We start from the raw sequence: 15,091 nt of genomic DNA, 5'->3' as shown, positions 1-15,091 counted from the left end.
ATTAATCTATTCATTATACACATAATCCATATTTCTGGTTTAAAAAAATTGGAAAATATAGAAAAAGAAAAATTAAAAAATCACCCTGATTTATAACATTGTCATTTTTGATCCTGTTACAGTCTGGACTATAAATTTAAATGGAAAAAAGAGCTAAATATTTAACATGATGAGAATCAGTAGAGAATTACGTTTATCTGAAGGTGTTTTGTGTTATGCAAGAGTCAGACCTTGCTTAAACATCACCGGGACTCATGGCAGGGATGCAGAACCTTTCTCTCACGTCCCTCCAGTGCCTGAAGATCCAGCATCTCCAGGCTCTGAGGCTAAAACGACATAATTTCTAAAGTGCTTAGAAAACTGATTAGCATACCGTAGCATTATGCTTGGAGTAATAGCCAATAAATTGCAATTGCTTTGTACGCAGCTTTATTTAATGTGAAATTGACCTTTGATTTTCTTAATTTTAATTATGTATGTCAGGCTTATGTGCAAGGCTCCAGGGTGGCTGTGCCCTTAGAATAACCAACAATAAGAGTTAAACTCTAGGACTCTAGAATTCAAGGTTTAAATAAACTTTACTTTTTTGTTTTTGAAAAAAAAATCACAATATCACATACACGCTTTGAAAACAGGCAATGACCTCTTTAAGCAATTTGTCCTCAGATCTTATTTTAATTTATTTTTAATTTTAGGAAGCTCCCAAATGTGTTAGTCTTTAAAATGTATCGGAATAATAGTTAGAATGTTAACCTTTTTATAATTCTCCACTTACCAAACTGGAGTCCAGGGTACCAGATAGGTCACAGGAACTGCTAGAGCCTGCATATGATTCAGAAATAATTCAAACATCTGGAGTTTTAATGTTTATTTATTTATCTCTAAATTTGTTTCGATGTTTCTAGTTTTAAAAGTTAAACTTTTAAACTTGTTTTTAAATATAGTGCATCTACATTGATATTTTTTGATAGATGAGTGGCAGAGATTTGGCATGTAATTCACAAAAAGGTACCCCAAGTAACGTCTATGGTCCTTAATACCCAAATCACCCCTTTAGCCCCTGAAAAACTGTAGTCCCTGCCTACTATTAAAAGGTCATTTCTAACTGATGAAGAAGAAGACTGGGGAAGAAGACTCTCAAATTTTTAGCATCCTTAGGACTGTCCAGAAGAGGGCAATATTGTATCAAGAGTTTTCATAATTGTCCCATTAAAAAGAAGTTAAAGAATATGTAAGTACATTTTTTAGTTAACCAAGACTTAATTCTCTAAATATCACAGCCCCCTTGTTCCTCACCTGTACTAAAATTTCTAAAATTAATTAATTTGCTTTCCTGTCGTAGTCAATATAGTATAATAAGCCCAATATAATCTTTCTTCAATAAGTTGGGATCTTGCAAGGTCTCAGTATTACTATCATGCAGCATTAGAAATGAAGAGAGGCCGGGTAAGACCGCTGAGCCTTGTTTTTCCAAAAATTTAAATAAACTCATATTATGATCTCATTTTCTTACAAGTTATTCCTTAGCCTTTTTGCCTTTATTGTCTTCTCTTGGTCTATTTCAGCTTCTTCCTTGATGATATGCATGATCATTCTCATTCTCTCTCTCTCTCTCTCTCTCTCTCTGTTTTTTGTTTTTTGTTTGTGTTTTGACGTTCCCTTGGTTTCTTCTGTGATAGTCAAAACAACCTTCCTGTTCTTTGCTCTTTTCCAACCTGGCCACGCCCAGCCTTTGGCTCCTCTCCAGGCTGACCAGTGAAGCCATCCAGCTGTGGAGAAACTGGTGGCTGCCTCGCCCCTCTTCCCACTACCACGGCACTTCCCACAACACTCTCTTCCACTCTTGACCTGAAGAGGCAAGCAGACCCCGCTCCAGATGGCCTTGTACTCTGGGGACCTTCAGACCTTCTCAAGGTGAGTAGCCCCTCTGACTGCTGGCTCTAATATCCACCAGCAAGAAAACCTGGTGCCTTGAGGATTCTAGTGAGTAAGGTTCAGCCTTTCACAAACACCTCTTCTTAACAGAGAAAGAAAGTTACAGGCAAGAGCTAATCACCGCTAGAGGCTGCACTCACCTGGAGCACATCTTACGTCCATGACTCTGGCCAGAGAGAGTGTAGACTCAATTTCTTGTATCAGGGGAAGGATTAGTCCCGTCAGCTTATGACAGTGTTTCCTCCTTGGCTCATTCTTTCCAAACCAAATGGACTCTGGTTCACCCCACTTCCTTGCCCCTCATACCTATGCTGATGTGTGATGACATAATCTCCCAGGAGACAGGTGGCAAGCAAGGAGAGCAGAATAGAAACCCAGAAATGGTCCTGCTCAGCCTGCCCAAAAAAAGACCTATTGGAGCACCCTCTGGGGATTATGGGGTGGCCAACATCAATGACACAGCCCAGACCCAGAGAGAAACTAGGATGCCTTGGGACGGGGGACAAAGAACACTGGGCTTAGCTAAAAGCAGTCACCTTTGCCACACTGCTATAGATAATTTACATGAAAATCAAGAAACACAAATTTGTAACATGGGATTTTTTTTTTTTAATTCTAGGAATAAATCATTTCTGCATTACTTTGAGCACTTAAGTTGGGAAGGAACCAGGGAGATTAGGGTAAAAAATGTAGGGTCAAACAGTGATTGATCTGTGGGCAGTTGCAGGCTGGTCTGAGAGGCAGGCTGCACACAGTTCACAGAGGAACCCCCTCCACTCTCCCCGCCCCCCGGCGTCCTGACATCTTCCCTACCTTGGCAGTGGGGGAAATCATAGGCTCCTGAGAGGCACCTGTCACACCGCTGTCCTGTAATCCCTGGCCGGCATTCACACTGTCCAGTCACTGGGCTGCAAGGTGTCTGGTAGGAGCCAAGGGCTGAACACTGGCAGGCTGAATGAAAAGACCTCAGTCAGACACAGGGCAGCAGGGTACGGGACCAAAATAAGGGCACGGGGGCAGGGCCGGAAAGACAGAAGTGCAAGTTCCAGCTCCATGTCTTATTAGACCTGGATCCTGAAACAAGTCGATCAAATGCCCTAAGCCTGTTTCCTCTTCCTTAAATGGGTATAATACTAGCATCTCCTTGACAAGCTCGTTGCCAGGATTAGGTAAGATTATATATGAAACTGGGGACAATGCCTGTCTCATAGTGCGGACTTGATGAAGCTTGTAAGTGTTTTTGTTTTGTTTTGTTGCTTGTTAATTCTACATTCAGCAAGACTGGCTGGTCGTGAATGAGGGCTTTGGGAACGCTTTTTGCATCCGGTAACTGGAGCTCGTCAGAAGAGGATGGATGGAGGGAACAACCAATGGGGGATGTGATTCATTGGGGGGGCCACATCAACTCCACATCCCACTGGGGATCAAGCGCAAACTGTTCTAGTCCAGATGGGTCTCCAACTGTCCCCCTTTTTCCTCCTGTTCACATTTCTTCATACCTGATTGCTCAAGTTCTGGTATAGTTGAACCTTCATGAAAAAAGTTATGCAGGGAGGGTTAGGAATGGATGGGGAAAGCATCCCAGTTTCCTTTTTCCCCACTCAAGTTGGGGAATTAAACATGCATGGATAAAGAAAACAGATCCTGGCCATTCTCCTCTCTGCTCCCTTTCCCTTGGGTCAGGTTCCTACCAGTTACTGTGTGGCTAACCTCCTACAGGCCTGCAGTTACTCAGTAATGCTCCCATTTGCACTGCAAGGACCCTGCTTGCAGAGAATGGTGAGCAGTGGAGATGGGCCACTGATTTTCTGAGCTGGACAGTTTCCCACTTTAAGAACTGAAAGGCACAGGAGAGATTGTCTCCTTGGGTTCCACTGTTACATAATGAAGTTCAGAAGTTAAGTGACATTTCCAAGATCATGAATTGGTCTGTAGTAAAGGGCTTCAGTCTCTGTGGCAGACATATCTGGATTCAAGTACCAGCTCTGCCACTTAGCTGTGCAATCATAGGCAAGTGGCTTAGCCTCCCTAAGCCTCAGTTTCCTCTTCTGTAAACTAGAGCTGATGATAGTCTCCACCTGATGAAGTCATTAGAGAATCACCAGTGACAATGTATGAAAAGCATTGAGCAAGATGCTTGACATAGAGAAAGTGCTCAGTAAGTGTTCGCTCTTGTTTGCATTATTATTGTGATCATCCAAGTGCCTGGTGTCTGGAGAGGTGCTCCAAACACAGCCTCATGCTGCATGAATGGGACTCGATGAGTTAGTATTCTTGACTTCCAAATTTATGCTCAGTGTGCACAGTAAAAAATATATAAACAACCTTGTTTGCAAGTTTTTAAAAATTCTGCACACTTGTCGAGGTCCTGGGAAAGAAAAGACTAATGAGGTAAAAAAAGTGGCGATTCTAGTGATTTATTTGCAGGTGTCCTTAGGATCTAGAAAGTTCCATACCACTAAGCCTTGGAGCGCAGAGCTCCCACGTGGATGAGACCACACCATTTTCATTCTCTTTGACAGGACTCTGCCCAGACCCGGGTGCGGCAGGTTACTCTGACAGTGCTTTTCAGAATGATGATAATGGTAGCATTTACCCGAGTTGTCATTGAAATCATAAACCTTCACGAATAGACAGGAACTTAGCTAGTTTTCTTATTTACAGATTGCCTGGGACTTTGATGGGCTATGTGACTTGTCTAGAGGGCAAAGTTAGGAGGTGGCAGACCCAGAGAGTTTACCATCACACCTTCCTATTTTATATTCATCCATCCAGCAGACTTTGATTAAAGGTTTCCTGCATTCAATGGAACTGTGACTAGGTTTGGGGTGGAGATAAATATGAAAAACACATTCCCTGACATCAGAGAACTAAAAATCCAGGAGAGATGCTATAGAATTTTTGGAGGTTATGAAACAACCCACCTTAACGATGCTCCAAACCCCAACAAAAAACTCTGAGTGATGAAGAAACATGCCTATTGCCACTCAGCCAGCTCTGGGCAGACAGCAGGGCAGGGACTCAGACCTGCTGCTGACTGGGAGGTGTTCTTTCACGGCCCTGTGTTCCCCTCAGACCTGTCTACAGAGTTCAAGTCCATACCGACGACTGAAGAAATGGTCCTTGGGCTCTGTGATAGTTAATTTTATGTGTCAACTTGGTTAGGTTATGGGCTCAGATATTTGGCCAACATCAATCTAGATGTTGTGAAGGTGTTTTTTGTTTTGCTTTGTTTTTAATTTTTTTCCTGGCTTTATTGAAATATAATAGACAATTAGTTGCTCATGTTTCATTGTACAATTCAATGAGTTTTTCTTCAATTATAGTTGGCTCACAATTATATAGCAGTTTCAGTTGTACAGCATAGTGATCAGAGGTCCACGTAACTCACAAAGCGACCTGGTTTTTAAATGTGATTAACATTTAAGTCGGTTGACCGTGAGTAAAGTAGATTACTCTCTACACTATGGGTGAGTGTCAGGAGGTCTCCAGGAAGAAAGCATTCTGCTTCCAGACTGCCCTGGGACTCAAGTGGCAACATCAGGACATCAGGTCGTCCCTGGGTCTCCAGCCTGTGGACCTATGCTGTAGATTTTGGACTTGCCAACCCCCACATCACATGAGCCAATTCCTTAAAATAAATCTCTCAATTTCTCTCTGTCTCTCTCTGTCTCTGTCTGTCTGTCTGTCTGTCTGTCTGTCTGTCTGTCTCTCTCTCTCTCTCTCTCTCTCTCTCTCCTCTTCCCCGCCCCACCCCTGCCCCACCGCCTCCCCCCCACACACACACAGCCTATTGGTTCTGTTTTTCTGGAGAAGCTAATACAGGCTATTTCTGCAATTTCCGCCCTAAAGGAAAGTGAATGCAGAGAGGAAGGCACTCATTCAGGCAGATAGCTTAGCTGTAGGAGCTGGAATACAGTGGTGGCATCTCTAGCCAGTATAATGAGGGTGACATTGACACTGGCCACTAGGGCCAGAGGAGCTGTCCAGGGAGCCTCATGAGAGGCAGTTACACTCTAGAGATGAAAACAAAGAGTTAGACTTAAATCCAGGTACATTCTTTTAAATTGTGATTTACTCAATCTGGCATCACCCTTCTCATTTCAATCCAGCTGTCAGTGAAACCTGCCAAATTCCAAACCCAAATCCCAACATTGGCAGCCCTTTTCTCACTCTTGGAAATACTATAAGGCCTTACAAATATTTTAATTCTGTTCTTTGTTTTGGTCCAGGTCCTTCGAAGCTTCTGGAGTATTTTACTTCTCCTCTACTCCTCATCGTTTCTGCTTTAAGACCATGACCCAAAGAGTATAAGAGTATAAAAGATAATGATAAAAAGGTCCAAGGTGACAGGGAGTTTGCCTGCTGTGTTTTCCAGTGTCTCCTAGCATCAAGCCCCTAGTACATTCCAAATGATATTTGTTAAATGAAAGAATAAGCAACTATATAAATCATTCTATGAGTCTGGCCTGTTTAGGTTCTTAATATGTATTCCCTCATTGAATCTTGCAACACTGCTATCAGGCAGGTATTTCTCTGAGTAACACCATCTTCTTCTCTATCCATAAGTAAACTCATAGATGAGGCAACACTATATGGACCACATATAAATTACAAGGTAAACAAAGCTCCATATTCTTTCAGGGATGCTCTTACTGCCCACGATTTGGAGTTTCTCCCTCTGTTGAAAAAGCAGACTGGCACCTTCTTCAGTCAAAGCCACGAAATCAACAATCGGTTCCATGTTACCACTATCCACCTCTCTGGTTAACTGGGCTTAGGGTAGAGTCAATCTACAGAAAATCCTAAGGCTTCCTCCAACCAATCACCTCAATGTTCTCCTAGACAAAAGGTGAGTTACAAAGTGAAGGGCCAGTTCAAGGCAAAATTGCACATAACTTGGTTTTAGACTTCCCCTTGTGCCTAGCCCTGTGGGTTCTATTTTCCCCCTTGGAAAGTCTAGCAGGGCTCTCCCAGAAGCATCTCAGGCCAGAAACCTTCCCTGAAGCTCCATTCACCACCAGCATTTGGCCTCTTCTCTTGGCTGGTTTGTCAGGTGCAGGAGAAAATGCTGACAGGTAGTAGGAGGTTAATCTTAGACTAGCAACATATTTGTAGGAGTTTTCCAAGAAAAGACCTGTCACCACGACCCAAAGACTCCACTAGAGACATTTCTGGGCCCTAGCTCAGAGGTCAATGTGGCCACGTGTCAGATCAACATGGAGAGGTTGGGGGCAGCTACCCTTCACCCACTTTCAGATCTTAGTAATGGGAGGATTGCTTGTTCCTACATTCCCACTCTCTGATCCTCTGTTCTAGAAAATTGCACCAAAAAAGGCAGGGAGAGGGGAGGGAAGAGGTGGAAATAAAAAATGAAGGAGAGGAAGGCAGGAATGAGAGGGAGGCAGAAGGAAAAGAAAGGAGGACATGAGAGGAGGAGAAGGGAAGAATAACTACCTCCGACCCCCACACATGACCATTAGCCAAGAGAGCACAGTTGTATTCTGTGGTTGAAGATAAAAAGCTGAACCAGACATCAACCAAAATATAAATTATAGATACATATAGATAGTTCTCCGATGTGGCCTCATCTCCACAATTTGATTTACACCTATAAGAAAGTACAGGGCACTTTAGTGAGTCAAAATTAAAAAGAGAATACAGCATTGTACTAAGAGAAGTCTGGAGTAAATTAAGTTAATGCAAAACATGCATGCAGGACTGCAGTTGGCAGGAACAACTTAGAAGGGTTTTAAAATTCCCTTCCAAGAAGATTTTTTAAATCTTTGAAGTAATACAGAGCAAAGCCGTAAGAATGTTTTTTGGCTAGAATATAACAAACCATTTGATGTAGTATTTGGGGCCATGTTGATTTGGTTCTAAAATTCATTGGCCCAAGCAATCGCCTTCGTCTAAAATATAGTAAATTAAAAGATTGGGTGGAACCTTGATGCTAGACCAAGTTCAGATTTCAGTGAGTCTGAGCTTCAGCCACTAGCCTCAAAGCCACCCTCCAAGGGAAAAATTTTAAAAGATCACAAAAGCTGTTAGAAAAAAGGCAAGAACAAGAGGAGAGTGACCTGCATAGACAGAATGTTGAAACATCCCAAACTCTTCTAGAACCTTGCGGCTCAAATCTGGCACTACAAACTGCAGGGTGTACCTCTAGACACACCAGGAATAAGGCAGACAGTGAATTTCTTGCAAAGCTCAGAAAATAGCCCTAAGGATGTGGTAGGCTTCTCCAAGGCTGGATGTGCTTTGGCAAGGCCCACTAAGACAGGACTTGAGGTGACCTGCCTCCGCACTTGAATCCCAAAGCCTGACTGATGTTTTCTCCCTCCCACACCCACCCTGTTGGGCGGGGCTAAGGAACAGGTGGAAAACAAAAGAGAGCCCTGGAACTAAGGCACACAATGTACCTGCGCCCTCTCTGCCTCGCTGCATGAGCCTTTCCCTCCACTTGAAGCACAGACAGAATCCAGCAGAGGCTGAGCTCACACATTCACCCAGGGAGCCCGAGACCTCCTGCTGCTCTTTCTGGCCCCACTATGCAGTGGCTGTCGGCATCTTCCCCCTCTCACGCTCCCTTCTTCCACCATCCTGCCGTTGAGGTCAGATGGCTTTGGCAGACCTTTGGATGCAGAGGTCCAACCAATTCTACCGAAAATACAACCAAGAAGATAAAGTCTTGTTGTTGTTGTTTTTTAAGATCTTGACTCCAATCCTTTAACACAGGGGGTACTGCATCATCTCTGTGCACAGTGGCTGGTTAGAGAGGTTTCCATGCCAGTTGTCGTCTTCCTGGGAAGACAAATGCTACAGGTACACCTCGGAGGTTTTCCTAATCTCTCCTAGGATTGGTCATTTAGGGAAGCGAAATTTTTTCGGATTGCTGAGGATTTTACTGACACACACTTTGCCACCCTTTGTGGTTATGGCACCCTGACTTTGCCATGGGGAAACCACCCTTCCCCTCACTCCGTCCATGCTGTTCAGTCGGTGTTGACTCCACACCCAAGTCCGAAGATGTGGGGAGACTCAGGCTTAACTGTCAGAGCACTGAATTCCCAGGGAGTGGGTGGGCAGGGGGATGTGAGCCAATCAAAGCCACACTTGCCCTCGAGGAATGCATACTATAATTTTCTCTGCTAGACTTGAACCTGGATTGATGACTGTATTAGTCGGCTCAGGTTGCCATAATGAAATACCACAGACTGGGTGGCTTCAACAACAGGCATTTATTTTCTCACAGTCATAAAGGTTGGGAAGTCCAAGATCAAGGTGTCAGCCAATTCCTCTCTTCCTGGCTTGCAGACAGCTGCGTTTTGCTGTGTCCTCACATGGTAGAGAAATAGAGATAGAGATAGAGAGATAGAGGAGAGAGGGAGGGAGGGCATGAAAGCTTCTTATAAGAACACTTGGAAGGACACTAATCCTATGGGATCACTGTTCCACCCTTCTACCACCTCGTTTAACCTTAATTTCATCCTTACTCCAGATACACTCACGTTAGGGATTAGGGGTTCAGCATATTAATCTAAAGGGGGCGCAATTTAAACCATAGCAATGTATGTCTAAAAACTGTGGGCTACCTTCTTACTACCATCTAAAACCTAAGAATGAAGCTAATATACAAAATAGAAGAGTTAAAAGATAGACGTGGCCATAGTTTTTTTGTTGTTTTGTTTTTTTTTTTAAATTAGTTTCAAGTATCCAGTACATTGATTAGACATCTACATAGTTCTGGCCACCAGTTTTTAAACCTCTGGATCAAATTGTTCATGAAACCAAATATATTTGGACTGTTCAATTCTATCCAATAACTTCTTTTTGTATTAAACCAGTTTCGGTCAAGTTTTCCATCACATGAAACTACACAAACATAACTGACTCTTTTAACATCAAGATGTTCTCATCTCAAAAGTACTCTTACTAGAATGTATTATATACCTTCCTTCCTTCTGAAGCATGTACTCAGACATAATTTAACCATTGCCTTATGATCCAGAGCCACCATCACAGGGCTCGTTTACCTATTCTAACAGTGGTACTCTCAGGCCCCTCCTGAGTTGGGCAGGATTAACTCCCCTTCATAAGTTTGACATCTGCTATTCCATTTCCTCCCTTACTGTCAGTGTCTTTCCTTAGCAACTTTCCCTCCCTTCTAATTTTGTTTCTAATGCACCACGGGTTGGGCTTGGAAAACAAATAATCAAACAGTACAATTATTATTTTTTTTTTTTTTAAAAAAGGAATAGGCTGAGAGAAGGTCTACGGGATTCTTTCAGTAGTGAAATGCATAGATGTTAGCGAACATCTTTTGGTGTGTGCTTTTGACTTTACAAAGGCAATAGAGAGTTAAGATATTTTACTGCTCAGTTTTCACTTTTGCTCCAGATATGTGAGCCAGGTATCCCAATGCCAGCTGGGTAAGATAATACTCTTCTGCAGTTCAAACGGTGATTTTTTTTAAAGAGGATAAAATGGTCAGAGCTTGGCATTTATTACATAAATTAATGCTTCAACAGGCTTAGTATTAAAAATGATTGCAGTTCCTAGAAATATATCAGAATCATGGTGTTCCTTTCTGAAAACCATGGTAAATTAAGCCAACAGAGAAGCAACTGAATGTTATAGAACTAGTGTAATGAACAAGCACAACTCCTGCTCTAGACTAAATCCCATGACCCTTTTGACCTGATTCACTGTGGGTGATTGTTGCCCTGCACGTAGATGAAAAACTCTAGTAAATTCCAGAGCTTTTCAGCACACTCTGAGCTAAGAGAGCAATCCTTAAGCCAAAACCCAGTTTAAGATCAAACCTCCCCTCCCCCAGCTATGACCTGATTTAGGACAAAAGCCCACAGTGGAAGGGATGATGGTGGTGGCGGTGGGCGGGTGGGGGGGAGGACGGGGGCGGGGGGGGGGATCTGGGCATTCTTTCCACACTGTTAGTTTCCAGTTCACATCCATCCCAGAGCAGGGATGGTGGTGAGAGGTGCTGGAGAAGAGCTAAGGGGAAAGGATTGTTCTTCTTGGACCAGCCCTGAAGACACCTGAAGCTGACTCTTCTTCTAAGGCAGCAGCTGTCTAGGGTGTCTTGGTGATTCCCTGCTGGGAGCTTCCCTCCCGCCATTCCCCTGTCCTCAGTTATGGGTGCTTCTCTATTCCCGTTGCTGTGACCCTTTCCTCAGTCCACACTTTCCTCAGTTCCGGAGTAATATATTAACCATGTCTTTTATTTTCTGTATTCTGATACTTCAGTATCTTAGGGCTTTGCTGACCCTGGACGGACTGACTGCCTTTCCCATGGTTAGCCCAGAGAGTGTATTTTTCAAATGAAAACCAGCCAATCCAGGGCTCAAATCCCAACCACCTCTGCTGCTGGCTGTCACATTTGGGGCCTCTATCCACTTGCCCTAATCACCACAAACAGGCACAGCTCCTATGCCCCAGAGCCTGCTGAAATTATTCAAACTAGCCAATCTTAAGCCTGCTCACTCTGCCTCATCCATTCCTTCCCGCAGAAACCACAATAAAGGCTTCTGCCCACAGTTCCTCTCTCTTGCTGTGCCCTCTGACCAACCCTGGTACTTCCTTACTGAACCCCCATGGCCAAGCATGCTCTCAGCTCTTAGAATCTATGAGTAACAAACTATCTTTCCATGGCAATTGTCTCCTGATCTGTCAGCCTTACTGAACCTCAAATTTTCTATAACACACTATCTTTTAAAACAGGCATCTGGACAGAAATGTCAGGTTCATTGGGTGAGGTCTGCTGGCACCTCTAGGTAAACAGGATCCAAAACACCCCACCCAGCCTCTCCAGCACTGGGCTGCAGAAACACCTATACCTCAGGCCATTCCCAATACAGTGATAACTCTCCCTGCTCTGACACCAAGCGATAGTCATCTAGCTCTCGGCTCCTGGATTTTCTAAGGTAAAGTCAGGCCCCAGGCACCTTGCCTACTTGAGGCATCCCATGGAAGGTCCTTTATTAGGTCCAAGGTGCGGGGTAAGCTTACCTACCCTCTTCCTGGAGGAAGGTTTACAGTAGAGTGTTCCCCAGAGTTGTCCACTTGCCTAGACTCTCCCCCACTCTCCTAACCTTCTCACATTCCTTTGAGAGGCTCCAGTGCCACAAATAAAGGTCTGTAGGCAGCTCCTTTGAGAATCTGCATATGGTAACTTGGCCTTGGAATTTGGTATCTGTCATAGTTTAGTGCCAATACTTTGATTTAAACATTTATTTATTTTTTTTAAAGGAGTGGCATGGGTGGCTTTAAAAATATTTCCCTGGTATCTGCTTTTAAATTGCAAAAGTATTCTTTGAATACTTTTTATCAAGAACCTGAGATGATTATCATTTGAAAGAGGGACTCCAATGAAAAGGCAGATTATCACAGACATTAGCAAAATCCCAATTATCTTGTTATTCTTTACCCCACAAAGGACCCCAAGCTCAATCTATTTACCAAATTTAAACATTTTGAAAAGATAACTGTGTCTGCCACTGCTGCTAAGGTCAGACTGGAGTCCCCACACTTTTGAGTCAGGGGTGTGAAGATGACAGGACCTTGACATTTAAACCCTCCCTCCTTCTTGCTGCATTGAAGGCAGAAGAGTAAGGATAAGATTATGGACCAAAGATTAAGCAAGGTATGCATCTCAAACTAGTTCCCTATGTGTATCTGTTTGGTCCCTGTTGCTGCCCTATAGTAATGTGTGAAAGATAAGGCAGTGTGGTTTCTCACCACTTGAACAGATTTAGGGAGGAATTATCACTAGCATAGGAATATCTTCAGGTGAATTAGGGTTTATCAGATTGCTGTTGCAATTTACTGAGCAACAGTTTTCAGGTGAAAGAGAGGTACTAAATTCACCTAAATGCTCCACTACTTCAGGCTGTAACTATTTGAAAGTCTGAAGCCACAAGGCCAAGGAAAATGAAACGAAAGTGACAAACTACTAGGAATCACAGACAATGATCCTTCAAAACTATTAACAAAGTAGCTTTCAAACTTTTTTTAGCCACGTCCACACTAATACATTTTACACAGCAATCCAATAAACACGCACAGAGAGATTGTATTCAAATCCTTGTTTGTTTCAAAATTAGATTATTTGTCTTTTAATTACTGTGTTGTAAGAGTTCTTTATTCTTGATACGGGTGCTTTATCAGATAGGTGATTTTAAATATTTTCTTTCATCCTGTGGGTTGTCCTTCGAAGCAGAAAAGTTTTTCATTTTGATGAAGCCCAATATCTATTTTTTCTTTTGTTGTTTGTGCTTTTGGTGCTAAATCTAAGAAACTATTGCCTAATCGAAGCTACAAAGATTTATATCTATGTTTCCTTCTAGGAGTTTTATAGTTTTAGCTCTGACATTTAGGTTTTTGATTCATTTTGGCTTAATATTTGTGTATGGCGTGAGGTAGGATTCATTAACATTGTTGACATGGTTAGATTTACCTATGCCATATTACATTTTGTTTTCTACATATCTCGTGTTTTTGTTCCTCTGTTTCTCGTTTATTTCCTTCTTTGATTAAATGAATATTTTCTAGTGTTTCGTTTTACTTCCTTTAATGACTTTTTAATTTTTTTTTTTTTGGAATTATTGTTCTTGTGATTGCTCTGGAGCTTACAAAATACATCTTATCGGAATCTGTTTCAGATTTATACTAACATAGTTCCTATGACATGTACAAACCTTACTCCTATGTAGCTCCATTCCTTTCCCTTTTTGTGTGTTATTATTGTTATACATATTATGTCATATATCTTAAAACCCAACAATTGTTATAATTATTAATTTATAAAATCTATGTATTTTTAAAAAGATGATAAAAGACAGCAGGTATATATTTACAGAGCGTCTTAATAAACTTTCTTATTTAGCCTTTCTGGAGCTCTTCATTTTTTCCCATGGATTTCGTATCATTTCTACTTCCATACAGCTTTGTTCTCACCCATCTCCCTCATTGTTAAATGAATCACATTTCTGCATGTTATAGGCCCAACAGTATATATGTATATGTATTTATACAGTCTTGTAAAATTTGTTTTAAAATAAATAAAGATGAGAAAAGATTTAAAAAAAAAACCATGTAATTCTACTATCTTTTGTAATTACTTAATATTATGGACTGAATTGTGTTTCCCCAAAAACAGGAGTAGAAGGTTCAAGCCTAACCTGCAATGTGAATGTTTGGAAATAAGGCCTTTAAGGAGGTAATTAAGGTTAAATGAGGTCATAATGGTGGGGCCCTAATCCTCTAGGACAGGTGTCCTTATAAGACAAGGAAGAGACACCAGAGATCTCGCTCTTTTTCTCTCCACATGCACAGAGCAAAGGACATGTGAGGCTACAGGGAGAAGGCAGCTGTCTGCAAGCCAGGAGGAGAGTACCCAGCAGCAATCAAATTTTCCAGTACCTTGGTCTTGGACTTCTAGCCACCAGAATGATGAAAATAAGTGTCTATTGTTTAAGTCACCTTGTCTGTGGTATCTTGTTATGGCAGCCCAAATAGACAAACATACCTCCATAATCACCTTCACTAACACTCTTTATTTTTGCATGTGGATTCCAATTACTGTCTGAGGTTGTTTGCTTTCAGCTTGAAGATACTTAATATTTCTCCTTTAATATTTCTTGTAAGGCGGGTCTGCTAGCTTTGATTTCTCTGTTTTTGTTAATAAGGGAATGCCTTTATTTTGCTTTGATTTTGAAAGATAATTTTGATAGATATGATTCATAGTTGGCAATTTTTACTTTTGGTTCTTTGACTACATTGTCTCACTGACCTCTACCCTCCATTGTTTCAGATGAGAAGTCAGTTTATGTTCTAACTAGGGTTTCCTTGTATGTAGTGAGTCACTTTTCTTTTGCTGCTCTCAAGATTCTCTCTTTGTCTTTGTCTTTCAACATTTAAACTATGATGTGTCTGGGTGTGGATCTTTTGGTATTTATCCTGCTTGGAGTTAATCAAAGTTCTTAGGTGTGTAGTTTGTTTTTCATCATATTTGGAGAGTTTTCTGCCACTATTTCTTTGACTATTTTGTCTAGTCCTTTCTCTCCTCACCTTCTGATATTCCCATTACACATATGTTGATGTGCTTAATGGTGCCCCACATTTCCCCCAGGCTCTG

At 42.0% G+C, this 15,091-nt stretch overlaps 1 protein-coding gene across 7 annotated transcripts in view; it reads right to left on the bottom strand.

Moving 5' to 3' along the window:
- LAMA3 (laminin subunit alpha 3) overlaps nt 1–15,091 on the bottom strand; it is a 234,359-nt gene that overhangs the window by 113,903 nt on the left and 105,365 nt on the right. For 6 of the 7 annotated variants that reach the window (XR_004953701.1, XR_004953702.1, XM_016166528.2 and 3 more), the window contains exons 13-14: nt 2,749–2,886; nt 776–822 (exon numbers count right to left, since the gene is read on the bottom strand). Coding sequence is in view for 5 of the 7 variants with exons in the window: in XM_016166528.2 (XP_016022014.2) it covers nt 776–822; nt 2,749–2,886 (185 nt within the window). In the remaining 2 variants the exon portion in view is untranslated. Of the gene's footprint in view, nt 1–775; nt 823–2,075; nt 2,325–2,748; nt 2,887–15,091 lie in introns of those variants that run through there. The other variant, XM_016166685.2, reaches the window with a different exon arrangement.

This window comes from Rousettus aegyptiacus, unplaced genomic scaffold (assembly GCF_014176215.1).
Source record: "Rousettus aegyptiacus isolate mRouAeg1 unplaced genomic scaffold, mRouAeg1.p scaffold_m13_p_12, whole genome shotgun sequence".
In the NCBI taxonomy this organism is placed as follows: Eukaryota; Metazoa; Chordata; class Mammalia; order Chiroptera; family Pteropodidae; genus Rousettus; species Rousettus aegyptiacus.
The sequence above is the reverse complement of the archived record's forward strand: the minus strand, read 5'-3'. Positions and strand labels throughout refer to the sequence as shown.